Below are 22,330 nucleotides of genomic sequence, written 5' to 3'. Positions count from 1 at the left end.
TTTCCTACCGAGCCAATCAAGCTGATATATTTTGCAATTAGGAGAAGTGCACTGACTGTGAGTTGAGTACAGCACTCACCATTGGTCGTGATCATTTTACACAAGATGCATAACCCTAAAAAATGGAAACCTGTTTCTACACTATATTTTCTACATTGTTATTAAAGTTCAATTAGATTTAATGTTATATGTGCGATAGTATTAAACACATCCAAGTGCCATATTTTAATGTCAGTGTGATAAAAGTGATTCATATTAATGATGTTGCCATTAACACATCTGACTGCTTGGAGTAGTTATAGTATAACTCAATGACTGGGTGGGTGCAAGTAAGAAAAATGCTATTCATTTAAGGGTGCTTGACAGTTGACACCCACAAAACAGGACTTCGCCAAGTTTTGATTTCCGCAAGTACGTAAAGCCTGAAATTACACTCTAAGCCAGGCATGGGTTATGTGACAATTTGGGCTTTTTTTTTTTCAGGCCCGGTGAAGTTTTCCAAACTACATTAAAAAAAAAAAAAAAACAATAAAGTTAACAGGGAATTCCAATTTGTTTGCCACTCTGTTATGCATGAGACAGTTCAAAATAAAGGTTATCGTCTATGCTATTTGTCAGTTGGTTGCAATCAAAGCAATGTGTTGTCACTTTATCATCACTTTAAGCACATAGCTGCCCAATTCCTTTTTGATACACGGCCACTAATCTCTTAAACTGTGACAAGGCGGCGCTTCAGTACACTAATGACTGGGGTTGTGTATGGCCTCATATCTGGTGATCTGATTCATATTCGTGAGTCACTTGTCACGATTCGATTTGATACCGATTAATCCCGATAATATGCTTGAAGACCATTTTTGCGATCTTTGTACATCACTTTAGTTAAAAGAAATGAAAATGGACATAGGCAGAGTTCGACTTTTGTTTTCATATGTATTGGAAAGTTAGTTACATGCATTTCCGTAAATGCATAAAAGTACATTTATATCAATGTATTCCTGAAATCTCATCCGGTCCTTAAGTAAAAATGTTTTTGTTTTCCGTTTGAACACCATATGGCTTTTATTATAACATTTTCACTTTTTTAGTCCAAAACTGCTTTAGTACAAACCTGCTTAAATGCATGATTCTAAATATTCCATGCTTCCGTTTTTGCAATAAAATCAAAAATGAGCCCAAATTTCAGACTTTTAAAAAGACTAATCCCAGCAAAATGATTAGAAGTACCCCGTCCGCCAAAGCTGAGGTGTGCCGCCTGCAGCACACAGCCAACAGCAGCTAATGTTACTGTTTATTTTGACTGACGCTGGGCTGATATAGGTTTGTAAACACCCCAGCAAAGGCAGAAGACCATTAGAGGGTGACATACACAAAGCTCTACTCGGAAAAGTCTAATGTTGTTAATGTAATGTTAATGTTGTTGTACTTCAGCAGACTGCAAGGCAATGCTGCTGTGCGCTGCCAACTACTGGACGGGGGTGGAAGTGCAGCCACTGATTTTTTTATTTCCACCAAAACCACACGTGTAAGGATCGATACAGATAGAGTTTGAATCGATATGAGAATTGCGGGATGTAATATTGGTATAAACAGTCATGTGAAAAAATTAGGACACCCTATTAGATATTCAGTTCTTTATTAAGAAATGTTCACATTCCAATGTATGATCTTGTTTTTCTTTATCTCTGGGAAAGAAAGTGATTTAATTGCGGGTAATCTACAAAAAATAAGGAAATTTTACTCATTAAACCAAATATATCAACAAAAATACATATTCTAACTGACGAAAAAGTTAGGACACCCTACCACTTAATAGCTAGTTTTACCCCCTTTGGCTGAAATAACTTTAGTGAGAGGCTTTTTGTAGCCATCCACCAGTCTTTGACATCGGTCTGAAGAAAGTTGCCCCACTCCTCAATGCAGAATACTTTCAGCTGTGAGATGTTTGAGGGGTTTCTTGGATGTACAGCCTGTTTCAAGTCACCCCACAGCATCTCAATGGGATTAAGATGATAAATGGGCTTTGACTCAGCCATTCCAGGACTCATTTCTTCCTTTTCAGCCAGTCCTTGGTGGATTTACAGGTATGTTTTGGGTCATTGTCATGTTGCAGGGTCCAGTTTCGCGTCAGCTTTAATTTTTTCCCCAGATGATCTCACATGTTCCTCAAGCACCCTCTGATACACAATAGAATTCATGGTGTATTCTATGATGGTGATCTGGCCAGGTCTTGCTGTAGCAAAGCATCCTCAAACAATGACACTTCCACGCTTTACAGTTGTTATGAGTTTCTTCTCCTGGAATGCTGTATTGGGTTTACGCCAAACATGTCCACTGTCCTGGTGTCCAAATAATTCAATTTTAGATTAATCTGTCCAAAGAACATTATTCTAGAAGTCCTGGTCTTTGTCTATTTTCACTCTGGCAAACTTCAGTCTGGCCTTCATGTTCTTCTTGGAGAGCAAAGGTTTCCTCCTTGCACACCTCCCATGAAGGTTAAACATGTAAAGTCTCTTTCTGATTGTAGAGGCATGCACTTTCACACCAACAGTAGCAAGAGCCTGCTGTAGGTCCCGTGATGACATTTTAGGGTTTTTGGAGACTTTTAGCATCTTGCTGTCTGCTCTCGGGGTGAAACTACTTGGACGGCCAGACCTGGGCATGTTAGCAGTTGTTTTATGTACTCAACTTGTAGACTATTTTCCGGACAGTGGAATGGCTTATTTTATATTATTTTAAGATCTTTTGAAATCCATTTTCCAGACTCATAAGCGTCTACAAGTACAAGTATCTTCTTTCTGAAGGCCTCAGACAGCTCCTTTGACCTCACCATGGTGTTTTCTCTCACTTCAATAGTCTCACTGAAGTTATTTCAGCCAAAGGGGGTAAAACTAACTTTTAGGTGGTAGGGTGTCCTGACTTTTTCCTCAGTTAGAATAAGCATTTTTGTTGATATATTTGGTTTAATGAGTAAACCAATGTTAATTTTGTTGTTTACCCGCAATTAAATCATTTTCTTTTCCGGAGATAAAGAAAAACAAGACCAGACATTTATATGTGAACATTTCTTAATAAAGAACTGAATACTTAACGGGTTGTCCAAATTTTTTCGCATGACTGTATCTCAGAATCGATCTTTATTGACACCCCTACTAATGACTAATGAGTTATACAAGCTTATAAATGACAGCAACATCTTTTGACAGAAATCCCTAAAGTTTTCTGACCCAAGATTTTACTGTGTTCACACCTGTTTTGGGAAGGTTGACTTTGTTAACTGAAACACAAGAAATATAGCACATCACTGAGCACAGAGTTTTCAATCATTGGTTCTGCCCTTTAAAACATTTAAAAGTCACTTCAGCTGGTGTCCTGTCTCCTGTTGCAACACCCTAAAAGACCCACAAAAAGTGCAACTGGAACTTATTGCACTTCAGTCTTAGTCTGTCTTGAAGGAGAAGTTCAAATGCCTTTAATGCTCCGTTCATGAACCCACATTTACAAACCTTCAGAAGACTTATGTTGACTTTGTTTGGCTTGACCTACAATTATAAGCAGACATTCAGTATCATAAACATCAACAGTCACAGATCCAAATAAATTGACCGACACCACGGCTCTGTCCTGACAATTTCCACTACTACTTGAACTGACTTGAATGCACTGGCAGAAAGGGAAATCAACAACACTGTTCCCACTGAAAGTGAATGTGTGTTTCTCCCTTGTTTTAGTAATATTATCATGCACAAACAGGCACTCCTTCTGTCCCTGGCCCAGAAATTTTAGAACCCATTGTGGCCCTCGAGTCAAAAAGTTTGTCCACCCTCCGTCGAAGCATTTCATGAGATAGCAGGAAGTTAATAGACAGGATTGTTTGATGAAGAGAGATGAGTATTTGGAGCATCTCCTCCTCCTTCCATCTGTCATTGTTTTCCCCATTTTACCAATTTTCATAAATGATTTATAAGACAATAGTCCCTTTTAATCAATGATTTCCAGATTTGGGCAATTCATTGAACCCTAAACTAATCCCGGTGAGCATTGGCAGTATCTTGAATATGTGTGTAAAAGGGTAAATATTGGCCTCAGAAGTGCTTTGGACACTCTAATGGTGTAAATAAAAGCATTGGATAAGCTTTTTATACCATATGTTTATTATAGTGCAACATATTTTTATTTAGTTTGTTAAACTGTGAATGTGATTCATGAAAAAAGACAGCCAGAGTGTGTCAATTTAACCTAATGAAATAGGAATGATAGCAATGATAGCCTCTGACTTCAGACTCTTGTGCCAAATCAGTACTGTCAAAGAAAACTTCTTTTAATCTTTTTTTTTTTTTTTTTTTTTTTTTTTTTTTTTAGCTGTGGTGAAAATGACCTGAGGTAAATGACGTACAGTCCTAGTGCTACAAAGGGACTAGGACTGAATCCAATTTAGTGGAGCACATATTTATAATATTTGCTTCTCTGAGTGGTTTCATCCTCTGTGAAATAGGGATGAAAAAGTAATTTAATTTTTGAAGCATTCCATGGCGTTTGTGTTATTTACTGAACAATCATTCAGGAGCTAAACAGATGGTGCCTTTCTTTCCATCTCCTTCTCTGCCCAGTCATCAGTTACAATTTCTCAGTCTTTGGCTCTGCATTAATTCTTCTTTTTTTATCTCTCTGTCCATGCTTCCTTCATCAACAGACACAAAAATGAACTAGATCGGACTCTTGCCAAGTTTATGTGTGTTTGTATTTGATATTGCATGTGAAATCCTATTTCTGATCCTTTTCTTGTCCTTCTTTCCTTCTTACCTTTCCCACTGCCACTTCTGCAATCTGATGTGATGTGATAGTAATGTTGACACAAAGGAACTCTGTGGTAAGTATAATGCGCGCACGAGAACACTCCTTTTTGAAATACACAGAAATAATGTTTGCTTCCAGGGGAATCAATATGTTTCAGGGGTATCCACATATATAAATCAGTGTAGGCTACATAGAATTGTGAGGGATCATTTTGAAAATCTTGACTCTTAGTATAATACAGGTAGTCCCCGGGTTACGAACGAGTTCTGTTCCTACGCTGGCGACGTAACCCAAACTTCCGCGTAAATCGGAATTAACCCTTTAAGTGCCCCTAAATACATGTAAAATGTATTATACGTCATATTACTGAAATAAACTAAAAAATAAGATAGATATACACCATAGGCGCTGGTGGTAAGTCAAACAAGTCTGAGTGCAACAAAGGACAGTGGACTGCACATATACTGCAGTACAGTGGTACCTCGACATACGATCGCTTCGACACACGATCTTATCGACATCCGACGTAAAATTTGACTTGCCATTTGTTTCTATATCCGACGACTAGGCATGGACCGGTTACCGGTTTCACGGTTTACCGTGGTGTGAAAACGTCGCGGTTTCAAAACCACTAAAATTTTCCGTCAGACCGTAGTACGGTATTCGCTATTTTTCTTGTGTCAAAAATGCAGCCAGAAGCGGCTTGGCGCAGCAGCGCTCATCCCCTCCCGTTTGTTGCTGTGTGTGAAAGTGACACTATCGGCTAGCCAGCCAGCTAACCCAAAAACAAATACTCCAAATATAAGGCGTACTGTTCTTCAATTTATTGAGCTCTCAAATCGTGGTAAGTGTAATATACAAAATGAATACATTTAAAATTTTGTACAATTAGATTTTTCCATGTGAGTAGCTTCACCAGATTAGCACCACGGAAAAAGTTCGCCAGAAACAAAACACACATTTTCCTTTCAAATTCAATATAAAAACTAACTAAAAGCTTACAAAGATGATTGTTAGCCCTAGGCTTACCTAGGAGAGCAACTTCGTTGAGTGTGACAGCCGCAGAGTGAGAAAACAAGCTTGAGTCGCTTGAATGAAGGGGAAAAAGTGATAGCGTCAAAGATCGCTAATTGCGAAAGATGATCTTGCCCTAAGCACAAATCCACGTTCACTGGATCAAGGAGAGGTCTCACTCCCAATGTTTTTTTTATTTTATTTTATTTTTTAGATGAAACCTTTCCACAACAATATTGACATTTTAACTAACTTATACATTTTTAAGTAACTTATGAATTCTTTATGTTCTTTTTAACACAAAGGCATGACATCATGTAGACTAGAGTTGCCACAGTGGCTGAAAATGGCGAAACTTCACTTAAGCTTTTCCACCCTCAAAAAAAAAGTCATGCAGTATAAATTTCTAAAAAATTTTATTCAGAAGTGTTTTTACTTTTTTATAGAAATTATTTTGTTCTTGCTCTAATCTTGAGCAACTTGAGCTGTGGCTGTGAGTATAGTCTATAAGTTATATTTAGTTTAATTTTATTTAAAATATTTTTTAATTGATTATTTATTTTAACAATATATTCATGCTCCAATTTGCAACTATGGTCTGATATATTCATGTTCCAATTTGCAACTATGGTCTGAAAAAAAAAATCCTGTTCAATGGAAAAAAAGATGTTGTTTTTTAACCCATACATCTCAAAATTTTTTGGAGCTATAATTGCAATACCGTGATACCGTGAAACCGCGGTATTTTTGCTCACGGTTATCGTACCGTCAAAATATCTTACCGGCACATGCCTACCGACGACATGCTCGAAATACGACGATTTATGACAGCGCCGCAGTTACTTTGTTTTCCCGCAAGATAGACACAAGCCGGATTTTCTTGTGAGAGAAATCAACATGGGTTCCAAGAATGTTAGTGCAGGTGGCAAAAAAGGAAAAAGGTGAGGCTTATCATGGAAATAATACAAAAATATGAGCTTGGTGGACACGTCCATGAACTGATTTTACAATACCACCGTAGAATGTCTAGAATCTCGACGGTCCTCCTTCGACCTACGTTTGCCAGCCTTTATAAGTTAAGGTTACAATTATTATTGTGGTAACATCGCCAAAAAGTCCCCAGCTTTGTCAGGTTTTTAATCATTTATTCCAGATTTTGTGCAACAAAACATACCTATTGTCCGCCGCAGCTGTACAAAGTGAAAGTAAGTAGAAGTCCTCCCTCCCTCCCTCCCTCACTGCCAAATCAGCGTTCAGGTGCACCACGCAAAACACATCCACTACATTACAACCCCATTCGTTACATTATTACAAGTATTATTATTATTACTATTATTATATTATTATTATGATTATTATTCATGATTTATTTGTTTTGCTCTGTGTAACTGGTATTTGCAATAGTACCAGCAACATTTATTAAGGATTTAGTGTAGGTTTTTCAAGCTGTGGAACGAATTAATGGGATTATAATGTACTCTTATGGGAAAATCCTGTTCGACATACGTCCATTTCGACTTACAAACAAGGAACGAATTAACTTCGTATGTAGCGGTACTACTGTATAATAAAATACCAGATATGCACACAATAACTGTAGGATCAACCATTTAGATTATTTAGACCTAATAAATAACAAAATTAAATGGTAAATAATATACTGTACTTACCATCAATTCTGAGAGGTGGTGGATGAGACACGTTTTCCGTGACTTTAAAAAAAAAATTAAAATAGAAAACGACTGCAGAAAAAACAGTGGACAAGACACGTGTCGTAAAGTCAAAATCACGTAATTCGGGTACTTCATAACCCGGGACTACCTGTAAACCCACTTGAAAAATACATAGGGGAAGGTAAGTTAAGCAAGTGTTTGTTGTTTTTAGAAATCTATACTTATTCACTCTACATTAAGTATCCAAGCACAGCAACAGTATTTCTTAAGTATTTTCTGATAATGGTGTCTGTGGACAGTAACATTAGATTTCACAATATAACAACCGCTGCACTTTCTCTACCCGAACTGATCAGAGAAAGAACCTCATCTACACATCTACAAAAAAATAAGGGTGACAGTAAACTGTACCAAGCTAACGATTTTTAAAACTAGCTTTTATTGGACACTCATTATTGTTTGTTTTTGAATCAAATCATTATACAGAGGTACGGAATGTGAATGGAACTATCACAGTTTCCTGCTGTAATAGCATGTGATGTGCAGCGTGCTACCCAAGCATGACGCCATGCCTGTTTACTTTTCTTAATTCCGTTAATTTACCGTACCGATTGAATCCATTCATTTGTAAGAGACCAGACTAAACAACACCCTGTCCTAAGTCACGTTTATTAAAATAACAATAATACAAAGAAAAAACACTACGGACACTTGTCCTGCTTTTGTTCAGCCACAGAGCCTGCCCTGTCCCTTTCAAAGTTAACCGTCTCTTCCTAGGCACTAAAATTGTTGAACAGTTGTCTGATATATTTTTTTAATGAGATAGTTGATAAGTTCTATGTTTGCTGCTTGTCAAATGTTACTTCATCTTAGGATGAAGTAAAATGGGAATTGCAGTGCAAGCGCTGTAGTTAGATGACAGTTATGTCGTCATCCTCTGCATTCTGGAGCGAACCATTACCTGCTGCAATCAGACATACCGTAAGATGTTCCGGACTTGTGACTAGGTCACGAGTAGGGATGGGAATCGAAATCCGATTCCAATTCGGAACCGGGTCCTTGTGTTTCGAGGCCTCGACATCACAATGAAAAAGCCTTAACGATCCGTTTAACAAGTCCTGAAGATGCATATTGCGTCGTGACTGTCTTGTTGTCCAAACACATCAAACTAGCATGGCGCCAAGAACCACCCGCTCCAAAGTTTGGCTACACTTTACCAGGAAAGAGGGTGAAAATGAAAGGTTACGATGGTTTAGCACGAACATTGCAGCCGTAAACATAACAATGACAGCACATAGGTTCAAACGCTCGAAAGTGTGTCTTCACTTCACGAGGAAAAATTACAACAAAACGACTTGCAATCATTGCAAGGTGGAGATAACTGCATCGGGAGGGAAGGTGGAGATAACTGCATTGGGAGGGAATAGACTGCACTGTCCTCACCGAGACAGCTATACAGCTAGCTAAACTCCGAAATGACGATACAGAAGGCGTTGGTATAATTTGCTGACTTTATTCAACCATCAATTGAAGAGTGAAACTAAAAATAGAAATGAAACAAATCAATTTCGTCCCCAATAACAAACAGGTTTGCATCAACGTAAATCAGCGATGATTAGCTGGTAATTCAGTAATAACAAAAACAGTTAGCATGCGTTCGCTAGCATTAGCACATCGTTCAAACCACTACACAACTGGATTTAAGTGTCCGATCGCGAGTGGAAACACACAACAACAACACAAAAGATGATACATACAGGCGTTGCCTCTGTAGATATTTTACAAGCTTTAACAAAGAACGTAGGGTCGTAGCAGTGCTTCCCTTTCTCACTAACTCGCTCACTCTCTTGGATGCGGCATTTCGTCTTGGCGTGTAAGAGCGCTCTTCTTCACGTGAGCGCGTTCTTCTTCGCGTGAGGAAGCGCAAGGGCGCCCCCACTTGAGCGTGAAAGCACTATAAAAACTAAAAGGCATGCATTTCAATATACTGGAAAATATTACTTTAACAGGGGTCCCCAAACTATGGCCCGCGGGCCGAATACGGCCCGCCCCGACATTTGGTCCAGCCCCCTGAACAATACCAGAGAGCATTCTGATTTTTTTTTTTTTTTTTCTCAGTAGTGTTAATTATTTTCTGGCCTTTTTCTGTGAAGAACTCAGAAGGGGTTATTTGGTTATTATCTACTTGAGTAATAGTGTTATTATTATTAATTATTATTATATTTTATTATTATTTTTATTTTATTTACTTTTGTTCCGTGAAATATCCAGAAAGGGTTATTTGATTGTGGCTTTCTGAAAAACAATAATTTTTTACATTTAGGCACTCCTGCTATCGTCACACTTTTTCTGTTACAAACTGACCCCGGCCCCTCATCAGAGAAGGGAAAAGTTATGCGGCCCTCACTGGAAAAAGTTTGGGGACCCCTGCAAGTTTAACACATATTGCTAACGGCAGACCAACGACCTATATCCCAATATATACCAATATTTTTTATTTCTATTAGAAAAATGTTTCAGTAAAATGTTACACATTCTTGTGCATTTGCCACTTATTGCCACAGTTAATATGGAGGCTTTGGGCCTCTTTTGACCTTGTTGTGAGTTTTTAAGGTAGTGAATTCTGATTAAACAAACTCAATGCCAATCAAAACGTTTGTTCTTCTTTTTCCCCAAATTAGAATTGATAAAGAATCAAATCGTTAAGCAATATCGATAATGGAATCGGAATCGTAAAAATCCTATCAATTCCCATCCGTAGTCACGAGTCGGTAATGTTCCGGCTAATGTCCGCGTCAACTGAGCTAGCAAATTACGTTTACACTAATAGCATACCTGGTAGTGTGTTTTTTGGCAGCCCTTTTAATTTTCGTCTTAGTCTTAGCCTTCGTCTTTTAGACGATAATACTTATTAGTCTTGGTCATATTCTAGTCATTTCAAAATGTGCTTCTTTTCATCTAGTTTTTGTTGACCCAAAATGCTTTCGTCTCTAAAATTCAAATGTTTTAGTCTACAAATAAATACATACATAAAGGACACTGGTAAGTTGGGGGGATGCAGCACATCACATGAATGACACAACCAGTGTTGGTAATCTTACTTTAAAAAAGTAATTAGTTACAGTTACAAATTACTTCTCCCAAAATGTAATTAAGTTAGTAACTCAGTTACCCAATTGTAATAGAGCACTTAGTAACTCAGCAAAGTTACTGACATTACTTTTCATGTTCTACACATTATTATATGATAGATTCTAATACGTTTCACATCAAAAATGTTCATTTTAACTGTTTGAAGAATAAAACACTATATACAGTATTTTAGAACATTTGGTACTTATTTAGATCAAATATATCCAAGCAACAACGGAAACAAGTTTGGTGTTAGCCAGAGGTGGGATGAGTAGCCAAAGATTTTACTCAAGTAAGAGTAGCGTTTATTCAAAATAATGTTACTCAAAAGTAAAAGTAGTCATCCAAAAAATTTACTCAAGTAAAAAAGTATCCAGTGAAAACAATACTGAAGTAATGAGTAACATCTGAGTAACTGCCCTCCAGTGGAGAAAATAGTTCCTAGTTTGAATAGTGAATACTGTAGTTTCCTCATAGTTACTCTTGTGAAATTAAAAGGATCATATCTCATATTTTCCAAGGTCAATCGGTGCCAAATAAAAACTGGGAGAGCGGTTTAAATCCACGTTTTTTAATTCATGTTGAGGGCAGCGCTCTGTCAAATACTTCATTTTTTACGGTGCTTTAAAGACACTTCGTGATTGAACAGGCTCGCTTGATCCTAGAACGACAAGCTTGCGTCTGATTGGTGTAATGGAGTAATGTGATTCTTGTTGCGATGTCTATTTGGGAAAAATAGTAGCGCTACTCTTGGCAAGGGAATGGCTGGCAAAAAATAAAAATAAAAAATCTAAGATGTAGAACAAAGAGAAGATATGTAACGACTCATGTGTAGCCCATTAGCGGAGTAAGAGAAGCGGTTTTTTTCTTCAAAAATCTACTCAAGTAAAATTAAAAGTATGGCTTAGTAAAACTCTAAGGAGTACATTTTTCTCAAAAAGTTACTCAAGTAAATGTAATGGAATACATGTAACATATTACCACCCTCCTATGGTGTTAGCGTGTGTTGATGTGAGGTGCTTTGTAAAGTTAATTGCTTGAGGTAGACGTGGATAAAGTCTTTTTTCCTGGACACCGTGTGCAACATAAACATTCGTGCCTATAATTTCAATAAGCGAGAAGTACTGCTGGTATTTTACGTTTTAGAACACTAACTTTGAAATACCCTTGCACGTTGCCCTTATCGCTGTCTTGCTGTGTTTGCCAGAGCGTGCAGTGAGACAGAGTGAGCAGGGCATGATCCGCCTACCTAACCAATCATCATCATGTTTGCGATGGCATCACCCCCCCCCCCCCTCCTCCACTTACACTTTGCTCTCTCCAGGTAGCTGAATATGTGACAAAATCAGACAAATCGTGCTTCATTCATCCAAATTGTAGAAACGGGCCCCTTCACAACCTCAGTAACGGTAACGGCCAGTGTTGTCACAGATTACTTGAAAACATAATTTGATTACTGATTATGCTTAAAAAAAGTAATCTAGTTACTTTACTGATTACTTCATTATCAAAGTAACTAAGTTACTTTAAAAAGTAATCTATCAGTTAATTTTTACCAATTTTTCTCCCTTTGCCGCCTCAACATACGAATGACAACGGAAAAATGTCATCACATGTAAATGACTTTCCGATAAACCGACCCGGAAGAATGCCGTACACGCGGTCAATTTGGCCATAAAACATGGTGGTAGCGAAGCACTTTACACTCAATCGGACTTACAACACATCCCAAACATGATAAACGAACACATCACCTCACGGCATAAATGTGCAACACGCATATGATGTAAACAAAGCTTGCCAACTTTGAGCGATGACTGCCCATCGTGGCAACGGCAAAGCTACGAAACGGCCTCTCATGATGGGGGTCCAACCTTTTGCTGATCCCCTCAAGAATGAAGGAAAAATATTCACCTTCATTCATGGATATCCACAGATCAACATTCCCTTGCACGTCTCAACACGAATGTCCACCCACCTGGCCCACGCCTTTCTCAGTCCCACAACACGTGTGACTGGAGCCCAAAACAGGAAGTAACAGAGCGGTTGTCATGGAAACTTGTACTGGGAACCTTTTATTTTAGCATTTTCAATTCAAAATGGTCTTCGTATATGACTACAATATTCTTCATTCTACATACATTATGAGGCAATGACAAAATAGTAACGCACAGACACTAAGGAAACTAACTTTAATCAGATTACTGATGTCGAAAAATGACCGCGTTAGAATTCTCGCTACTGAAAGAAAGTAATTGGTTTACAGTAACGCAATACTGACAACACTGGTAACGTCGTTGCAAAGACGGGAAAAGAAATTATTTAGATTAGTGACTTATGAAAAACAAAACATCGTTATACTCTTAACGCCGTTATTACCAACACTGGACACAACCAGACACTGCTACGATGCAGGCTAACTACACATAAAATGTTGCACATTGTGAACATGATACGGAAACTATATCGCAGATTTGTCTCGTCAGATGAAAACTGGCATTCGTCTCTTTATGTTTTAGTATCCCAAGACACGTTTTTAGCTCGTTATCGTCTTGTTGTTCAACGAAGAAATATTTTCGTTATCGTCATCGTTGTCCAAAGCTACACTGGTACCTGGTAAAGAAGGGACATTACCAAACTTCATCGTATTTCTGAAAGGGGCTTAAGACACCAGATTGGTTAAAAAGGTGTCAAATGAAAACCTGTACTTGTTGCTGCCCTTTGTGGAATAGTTTGGCTTCACCTCGTCTAGATCATTCTTGACATTATGCCATTTTAGTTGCATACAGTATGATGACATGTTGGTGTGGTCACTGAAATACTGTAATTTCAAACTGACAAAGGAACTAGAAAATAATGTTGCTTTTAATGAAAACGAGATATTAATTTTTGATCAAAATGTGTTTGTGTGTTCAGACTACTTTGCCAAGCACATGGGGGACTATGAAGGAGTCCTGGCCTCCCTGGAGACACTCAACCTTTCCATCCTCAAAGCCATGGACTTCACTAAGAAGGTGATATAATAATCTAATGCTTGAACTTGCTATAACTAAATTCTATTGTAATCTATACTATAAAGTGTGTGACAAAGCTGAGTTTAACCATTTACTGGACTGTCTCAGGAAATTAGAATACACAATATTCTAATTTTTTGAGACAGTCCTGTGTATATATACAGGACTGTCTCAGGAAATTAGAATACACAATATTCTAATTTCCTGACTGTCTCAGGAAATTAGAATATTGTGTATTCTAATTTCCTGAGACAGTCCAGTATATTTCCAGATTCCCCTGTATAATGCCCAAAAATATTTCCCTGCTGTTCTTATTGGATCAACGATTAATCGATTTAATTGAGTAATTTTATTAGAAAAAGGTTTCGAATAAATTTTGCCGCTTCGATGATACATTTAATTATAGTGGCGTTGTAGTCTTAATTCAAGTGTTAAATTCATGTAATAATACAGAATGTGAAATGTGAATTTTTGATAAATAATATGTTTTTGGTGGGGCTGATTTACACATTGTATGGCTTGTATTGGTTGCACTGTGCATGATAGAAATAAGGCCCACATAAGGCTTTAATACACTTTGGTATTTTATTTCGTATTTGCATTTTGTGCTTTTTTGAAAGGGCAATCTTTGCACAAATTGATGTGCAGGTCAAAATTAATGTAATGTAAGCATAAAAACTCGATTCTATCTTTTAAATCTAAAATTATTCTGCAATGCATTGAGTATTTGTTGTCCGATTAGTCGATTAATCGAAGTAATTAATTAATAGATTAATCGAATACTTAAATAATTGATACAGTGGGGCAAATAAGTATTTAGTCAACCACTAATTGTGCAAGTTCTCCCACTTGAAAATACTAGAGAGGCCTGCAAGTGTCAACATGGTTAAACCTCATCCACGAGAGACAGAATGTGGGGAAAAAAACAGAAAATCATATTGTTTGATTTTTAAATAATTTATTTGCAAATCATGGTGGAAAATAAGTATTTGGTCAATACCAAAAGTTCATCTCAATACTTTGTTATGTACCCTTTGTTGGCAATAACGGAGGCCAAACGTTTTCTCTAACTCTTCACAAGCTTCTCACACACTGTTGCTGGTATTTTGGTCCATTCCTCCTCTAGACCAGTGATGTTTTGGGGCTGTCGTTGGGCAACACGGACTTTCAACTCCCTCCGCAGATTTTCTATGCGGTTGAGACCTGGAGACTGGCTAGGCCACTCCAGGACCTCGAAATGCTTCTTACAAAGCCACTCCTTTGTTGCCCTGGCTGTGTTTTTGGGATCATTGTCATGCTGAAAGACCCAGCCACGTCTCATCTTCAATGCCTTTGCTGATGGAAGGAGATTTTCACTCAAAATCTCTCGATACATGGCCCCATTCATTCTTTCCTTTACACAGAGCAGTCGTCCTGGTCCCTTTGCAGAAAAAAAGCCACAAAGCATGATGTTTCCACTCCCATGATTCACAGTGGGTATGGTGCGATTCAGTATTCTTTTTTTTCCAAACAAGAGAACCTGTGTTTCTACCAAAGAGTTCTATTTTGGTTTCATCTGACCATAACACATTCTCCCAGTCCTCTTCTAGATCATCCAAATGCTCTCTTGCGAACCGCAGACGGGCCTGGACGTGTACTTTTTCAGCAGGGGGACACGTCTGGTAGTGCAGGATTTGAGTCCCTGGCGGCGCATTGTATTACTGATAGTAGCCTTTGTTACTGTGGTCCCAGCTCTCTGTAGGTCATTCACTAGGTCCCCCCGTGTGGTTCTGGGATTTTTGCTCCCCGTTCTTGTTATCATTTTGACGCCACGGGGTGAGGAGGGAGTTGAAAGTCCGTGTTGCCCAACGACAGCCCCAAAACATCACTGCTCTAGAGGAGATCTGCATGGAGGAATGGGCCAAAATACCAGCAACAGTGTGTGAAAAGCTTGTGAAGAGTTACAGAAAACGTTTGGCCTACGTTATTGCCAACAAAGGGTACATAACAAAGTATTGAGATGAACTTTTGGTATAGACCAAATACTTATTTTCCACCATGATTTGCAAATAAATTATTTAAAAATCAAACAATGTGATTTTCTGTTTTTTTTTTTGACATTCTGTCTCATGGTTGAGGTTTACCCATGTTGACAATTACAGGGCTCTCTGATATTTTCAAGTGGGAGAACTTGCACAATTACTGGTTGACTAAATACTTATTTGCCACACTGTAAGTGTTGTGTTTTTGCCCTTTTCAAAACCTCTATGAGACCTAAAAAGTGCCAAAGAATAGCAATAGCCTGTGTTGTTCGGAATTGCTTTAATGCAGCTGCTGCTTTTATGCTTTATGGCATGCTCCTCCTCAGAGAACATCTTCGCAACCCTGTGGATCACACCTCTAAAAGGCCTTAAGAGAAAAAAATGCAGAGTGTAGCTTAAGGAGTGCGTAATCATGCTGTTCTCACTGGCGCTGCAGGGTGCAAAGAAACCTTTTCATACTCAAACTGTATTTACCCTTCATTTCTCATGCCATATGCTGATCTGATCAGCATATGGCACAGCAAGAATATACACATTCACATGATGGACTATTGGAAAATATCAAGCTGTCAATTTTGCCTCTTGAGTTACAACTCTTTTGTTGGAGTACTTGTTAAATACTGCCTGCACGTGTGTTTGTGTGGGTGTGTGGATGCATGTGTGGTGGGTGTGTGTCTGTGCTTGTGTGCGCTCGTGTGTACGTAATCAGTTATCCTAGTTTTTTTTTTTTTTTCTTTTCAATGCGCTATATATAGCAGCTGGGCCAATGCAACCTCCCATATTCAGTTGGTGTTAGGAATCGTATGTCTGTCCTTTGGTGTGCATTGAGAGATCGTTTACAGTGACTTAGATCTGCTGTGTTTCTACTTTTATATCTCCATCCTCCTACTCTATCTTAATCTTTTGACTTTAGGCTAGACCACAGCATGCGTCCAAATGCACATGCAGTGCAAAACGCATGCACACACAACTAGCAATTCTTCCCTTTTTTTTTTTTTTTTTTTTTTTTTTTTTTAATTTATTTTTTATTTTTTTTGCAAATGAAGAAGAAGAAGAAAAAGAATCTTGTGTATCATTTTTAGTCATTCCTATTGAAGATTTTGGTTGTTACTCCAAAAACATCAAAGATTTGAAATAGATATAAACTAGATAAAGCTCAAAATAGTCTTTCAGTAAAATTATATGGCTAATTTACTATGTTAGCTGTTTGTTTTCTTTTTTTACACTGGTTGAACAATATAAACTTAATGCTGGAGCATTCATGCTTCATAGAGGAAAACACAAGTCAGCTGAACTGCTGTAATGCACTTTACTGTGGACTTCTTCCATTGCATTTCTTCAGCAGGTTCAAAATGTGCCTGCTCGGATTTGAACTGGTGCACAAAAGAGTGACCACATAACCCGATTTCAGCCTCCTTCTACTGGCTGCCTGTGTATTTTAGAGTCCATTGTTAAATCGTTTTCTTGTTTTTAAATCTTTAAAGAGAACATTTTACAGCAAAACTAATGCCCAGATATGAAAAATATACAATAAAATCTTCTAAAATCTAAACCTGTTTTGTAATAATAAAGCGGCATTGTTTTTTTTTTTTTTTGTTTTTTATCAGTCTCACAGGTCGTCAGGAGAAATTAGAATTCAAATGGCACGATCGTGTCCTCTAGGCAATTATTTGCGATGACGTCAACTAGAGGTGAGAATCTTGGGGCACCTAACGATTCGATTACGATTCAGAGGCTACAGTTCGATTATAAATCGATTATTGATGTGAAGTGTTAAAAAATCCTCTCAGGCTAAACCAAACTAGTTAACTATTTCAGTATCAAGTTAACAGTTCAAAACAGTAAATAAAATACTCAAGTCCCCATTCTGTATCAGCAGCTTTAAACTACATTAAATTAATATAATGTTGTGAATCAACCGTTAAAGTTGTTAAAATTTCTCCCGTTAATTCATAATTTCCCTCCTACCTACTTTTGACATGACAAAGTTATAAAACTGTTTGATCATTTAAAGATAGATTCAAGTCAAGATTTTGCCGATTTAGGAGTATTTTAGATAAAAAGTTGATTAGGTTCGCTACAACAGAGCCTTCCATAGCGTTCTACTGCTTTAAGATGGCGGCTGTTTAATAACGCCAGCAAATCTGTCATTTTGCATCTAGTTCTATATATATGTGATATCTACCGTAGATTCATGTGGCCGTATGTTTGTAGCAACTGGGCGTTGTTTGTAGTGGCTGTCGGCCGCAGTCAGGTACTATTGTTTTTTTATCTAGCGGCATGAGTTGAACATCATATTTACTCTCGGTCCGTTCCTCATTGCGTCCCGAAGACCGCGCCGAATGTGTTTTACTTCCGCTTTACCTGGTATAATTCAATAATCGGAATTTGGATGTTTTGTGAATCGCTCTCGAATCTTCCACGGCCGAATTGCGAATAATCTAAGAATCGGAAATTTTGCACGCCTCTAACGTCAACTACGGTAGACAAATGTAGAAAGTCTGCCATTTAATATGGACATCAATGTGGGAACTGTACGCTACAAAATGCCAAACTATTGCGTCGTCGGTGGATTTAGGGATTAAGGGATATCAACGTATGGATTTTTCAAAAAAAGATGCCCTTTAATCACTGTTGGTGAAATTTGTGCAGCAAACGCGGAGCAATTTTCGTGAACCTGGACCAGGGTCTGTGGTGAAGCTAGATGAGCAGGCACACAGCAGAACAAAGCATTTTTTCTCATCCATGACCATGTCTTGAATGTTGCTTGAAGATAAAGAGTATTTAGAAGATACTAACCAATTTTCCAGAGCGTTGACAGCGATTTCATCTGAATCGCTGAAGAAAGATTGAGTTGTCCGACAATTGTGCCGTATTAAGGGGGTTAAAATATCCATGCGGAAGCGTCGATATAACTTTGGATTTATCTACACGCCTTTGTCTATTGTTTAACGGGGAAGCTAAAAAGTATTTCCCCACACTGCCATGTAGCATCTCCCGCCGGGGACAGCCTGGGAGATCTGTTGGCACACCGCTAGCCACTCCAGGTGGGCCGAACTAAGGCACTTAAGGCGTCCATGCGGAAACTCCTACAGTTGTTTTACATATGTAGTGCTTAGCTTGCGCTAAAAATAAATGTTATGAGGAAAAAAAATCATACAACCGAAACGGTATGTAAATGAACTGCTCTAAAGATGCAAAACTGAAACGGTTCAATACATCCACGTGAAATGTTACAGCCTTAGTGATCAGTGTATGGAGTTGTAAATACTGATGTGTGTCAATACAACTGCCACCCACCTGCAAGTCACACCGGGTAGTCAACAATGTTTGGCCACGCTGAAGATTTGGTCGATTGTCTTTCGATCTCCTACCGTGTGGGAGGATAAAATCAGCTTTTGTTCAATAAGTGTGGAATATATTCAACAGAGGGTGACAGGTTATTTCTACATACACTATATAGTAATAGAAACAGCCCAAATTATGTGATTTTTGGAAAGAAGTATTTCCCTTAATTTTGGCCTAGCAGCACAGCACCTGTCTGAATTTCTCTATACCTTGTAGTCTGAGAGAATAAAGCATTTTTAGTCTCCTGCCCAAAACTTTGGAATTAGTCTTTCTTTTAGCATTAGACAAGCCAATGTCCATTTTTAATGCTCGTTGTAAAACCTATTTTTATACGTAGGCCTTCAAAGGGCAGGTGAAGAGCTTTTCGGATTTTCATATAATTTTACAAATATTATCTTGGATGAGTTCGTTGAAACAATCATGTCATTTCTTACGCGTTAGATTTTTTAGCACTCCGTCAATACTGCATTCCCAAACCCGGAAGTGTGATGTAACTCCCAGAAGGGAACAGAGGACTATTCACAGCAAACATAGCAGCAGCAATATCAGTAATATTTCTACTGAAAGTGACCATTCAGGATCGCTCTTTCATGATGCTAATGATGGCAAAGGCTCCCAGGAAAGGTTCTCTACAATTAATCCCTACCTGTTAGAACCTGAGTCGTCAGATGACGACAATTTACTGGGCACAGCAGACATTGGTGATGACGCCGGTTGGCAGCTCGGCACTTCACGAAAGGAAGAATGATAGGCCTATGTCTGTCATCATGATTTCTCACTAAAGCTTTCTTTCCCCAGTCATTCTGTAATATAATTATCAGTAATTGCAAAAACAGGCAAGTAGTTACATAGATCGAGTAATAAATGTATCAAATTGACATGAATAGACAACCTGTCAGCTATCTTATGACAGCTAAGCTGCAACAACAACAACAACAAAACAGGTCGTGATCACTAAATTCTGTAAACGTATCAAATTGACATGAATAGACATCCTGTCAGCTGTCTTATGACAGGCAAGCAACAAAACAAAACAAACAGACCACAGCGTCTCGTCGCACTTCAACGAACAGACAGTTGGTTGTGCCCTCCTATATCAACAGAATTGAATCATATTTTAGAATTAGAAAAGCCAGTAAGGGTCTACTTACTTCTTTAAAAAACCAAGGTTGTATCCTCCTAGGATTTCAAAGCTGTCTTTGCTGAAATGTTGAAAACAAAGACACGATCGGGGAGCTGGGGAGAAGTTCCTCCGCTTGACTTTCACAAAAGATGTCCAGATCCTTGCAGAGGAATTTTTTTTGGGCCACTCATAGTCTTGAGCCCTATGTGAGCAATTCATGGCTAGATATCAAGCCCTCATAATGAATCTCACGAGTAAAACTTAGAAAATGTTTGCAATATATGGCGAAGTTAGCGTAGTGCAATACTTTCATATTGGAGTGCTGGCAAGGTCTTCGGGAATTGACATCGTCAGGTGGTGGCCGGCAGCGAGGCGCGTCCCTCGTTGCTAAGGTGTTGCTATGGCAGTAACTCAAAAACTAGTTAGTTAGTTAATGTGAGTTTTGAGACATTGAATGATGCATTCAATACAATTTAACCGAGTAAAACGCTCATAAATTGAAGGCTTCACCTGCCCTTTAGCACAGCATGAGACTCCGCTCTTTTAGTGCTTATTTGTTTCTTTTATTCTACTTTGTTGTTTTATTTTTTTTAATCCATCATATGTTATATACACTTTGTGTACAGCTGCTGTTGTTTTTAAAGCACAATTCATCAGTTTTTATTTTAGAATTATTTTTGATCATATAATAGCATTTTTATATCTATACAAATATGTACTACATATATAAATATTGCATTTCTTGGGGTCTTAGCCACCTGTCCATAAACTTTAATGATGGTACCTGCTTTGAGTAAGCCTCAGCCTGTTCTATTACTATGAATAGATGGAGCTGAAAGAAAGTTACTGTATAGTTAACTATTGATTATTGGCTGTTCACTACTGTGATGGGTTAAAAGCAGATATCAAATTTGTTGAATATGCATTGACTATATTATACTTCATGACAATTAAGGAAAAAAATCTTATTCGTCCATTTCTTCTGCCACTAATACTATCATTGTAGCTGGCACTTATCAGCATTCCCTTTGTGGTTCCACGATCACAAGCGAAAGACTAGCAATTAATGCAAATGTGGTATTTCCAATCTCTTTCAGCACTAATAATTATTTTGCTATCAAGGTACCCTTCAGCAGATGTGGCATTGTTGGAGTTATCCCAGACCACCAGCACATCATCAAATAATTAGTGGCAATCATGAAATTAACTAATCTTGTCAGATTAATGCAGATATTAATGATATGCGTAATTCGCATGATGCACAAATGAGCTGAAGATAAAAGATGACATTACTAATTATGATTAGCTGTAATACGTAGAAGCCGTCACGGCTTTAGAAATAGAAAACCATTGTACCACATTAAATATGCTACAGTGCAATTTCAAGATCAAAATATAGTATGATTTTTTTTTTTAATACAAATGTGAAAGGTTAAATAAACAAATGATCTATTTTATGTGAATGGTAGCAAGCATACTACCTCAAAGTCAAAGGATCATGGAAAAACCTTGACTAACCAATTATTTGCTGAGGTTGAATATTCTGTCAGTGCTTGCATGGGTTTTTAATATTACTTATTAATAACATTAATGTCAACTTTAAAAGGCTCTACAGAACCCATAGGCGTGATTGTGACTGTGAATGTTTTTTTTTTTTTGTGTGTGTGTGTGTGTGTGTTTCTGTGTTTTGGCCTGCCTTTCACCCATGATCCAAACCAATCATCCAGGATGAATGGATGGGTGTGAGTTAAACATTTTGGGATATTTCTTGATTTGATAGGAATTTGTTCTAAAACTGACCCGAGGCAGCTTTGAACATGTGTTATGTATAAATATCTCATGAAGTCATTTTTTATATTCAAATCTTTACAAATCCATGAGACAGCAAGAGACTTTTTACATTTTGAGGTATCATTCTAAAGCAGGGGTCCCCAACCTTTTTTGGACAACGGATAGGTGTTATTTGGGTCTTTTTTTTCACGGACCGGTGTTCTGACAAATTTTGCAACCCATCAAAAATTGCAACGATGCGGTTCTTCGCATGCGCGTAACGTTAAACATGGCCGCAATGCAGCGATTCCAAAGTAAACACTACAAACTTTCTTTAAAGAAAGGAATATTAACTTACATTTGATCATGGAAGGACATGCAGAAAAGCTCTCTTCAGATACATCTTGCCATGTTAGCTGCACACAACAACTGCACACC

The 22,330-nt window shown here is 38.0% G+C and overlaps 1 protein-coding gene across 1 annotated transcript in view; it reads left to right on the top strand.

Moving 5' to 3' along the window:
- Nucleotides 1-22,330, top strand: part of necab2 (N-terminal EF-hand calcium binding protein 2) — a 215,559-nt gene that overhangs the window by 74,129 nt on the left and 119,100 nt on the right. Inside the window, exons 4-5 of the mRNA XM_057836566.1 lie at nt 4,845-4,870; nt 13,533-13,630. Coding sequence (XP_057692549.1) covers nt 4,845-4,870; nt 13,533-13,630 — 124 coding nt within the window. The remainder of the gene's footprint in view (nt 1-4,844; nt 4,871-13,532; nt 13,631-22,330) is intronic.

This window comes from Corythoichthys intestinalis, chromosome 5 (assembly GCF_030265065.1).
Source record: "Corythoichthys intestinalis isolate RoL2023-P3 chromosome 5, ASM3026506v1, whole genome shotgun sequence".
NCBI classification, from domain to species: Eukaryota; Metazoa; Chordata; class Actinopteri; order Syngnathiformes; family Syngnathidae; genus Corythoichthys; species Corythoichthys intestinalis.
This window is presented reverse-complemented; position numbering and strand designations above follow the sequence as displayed.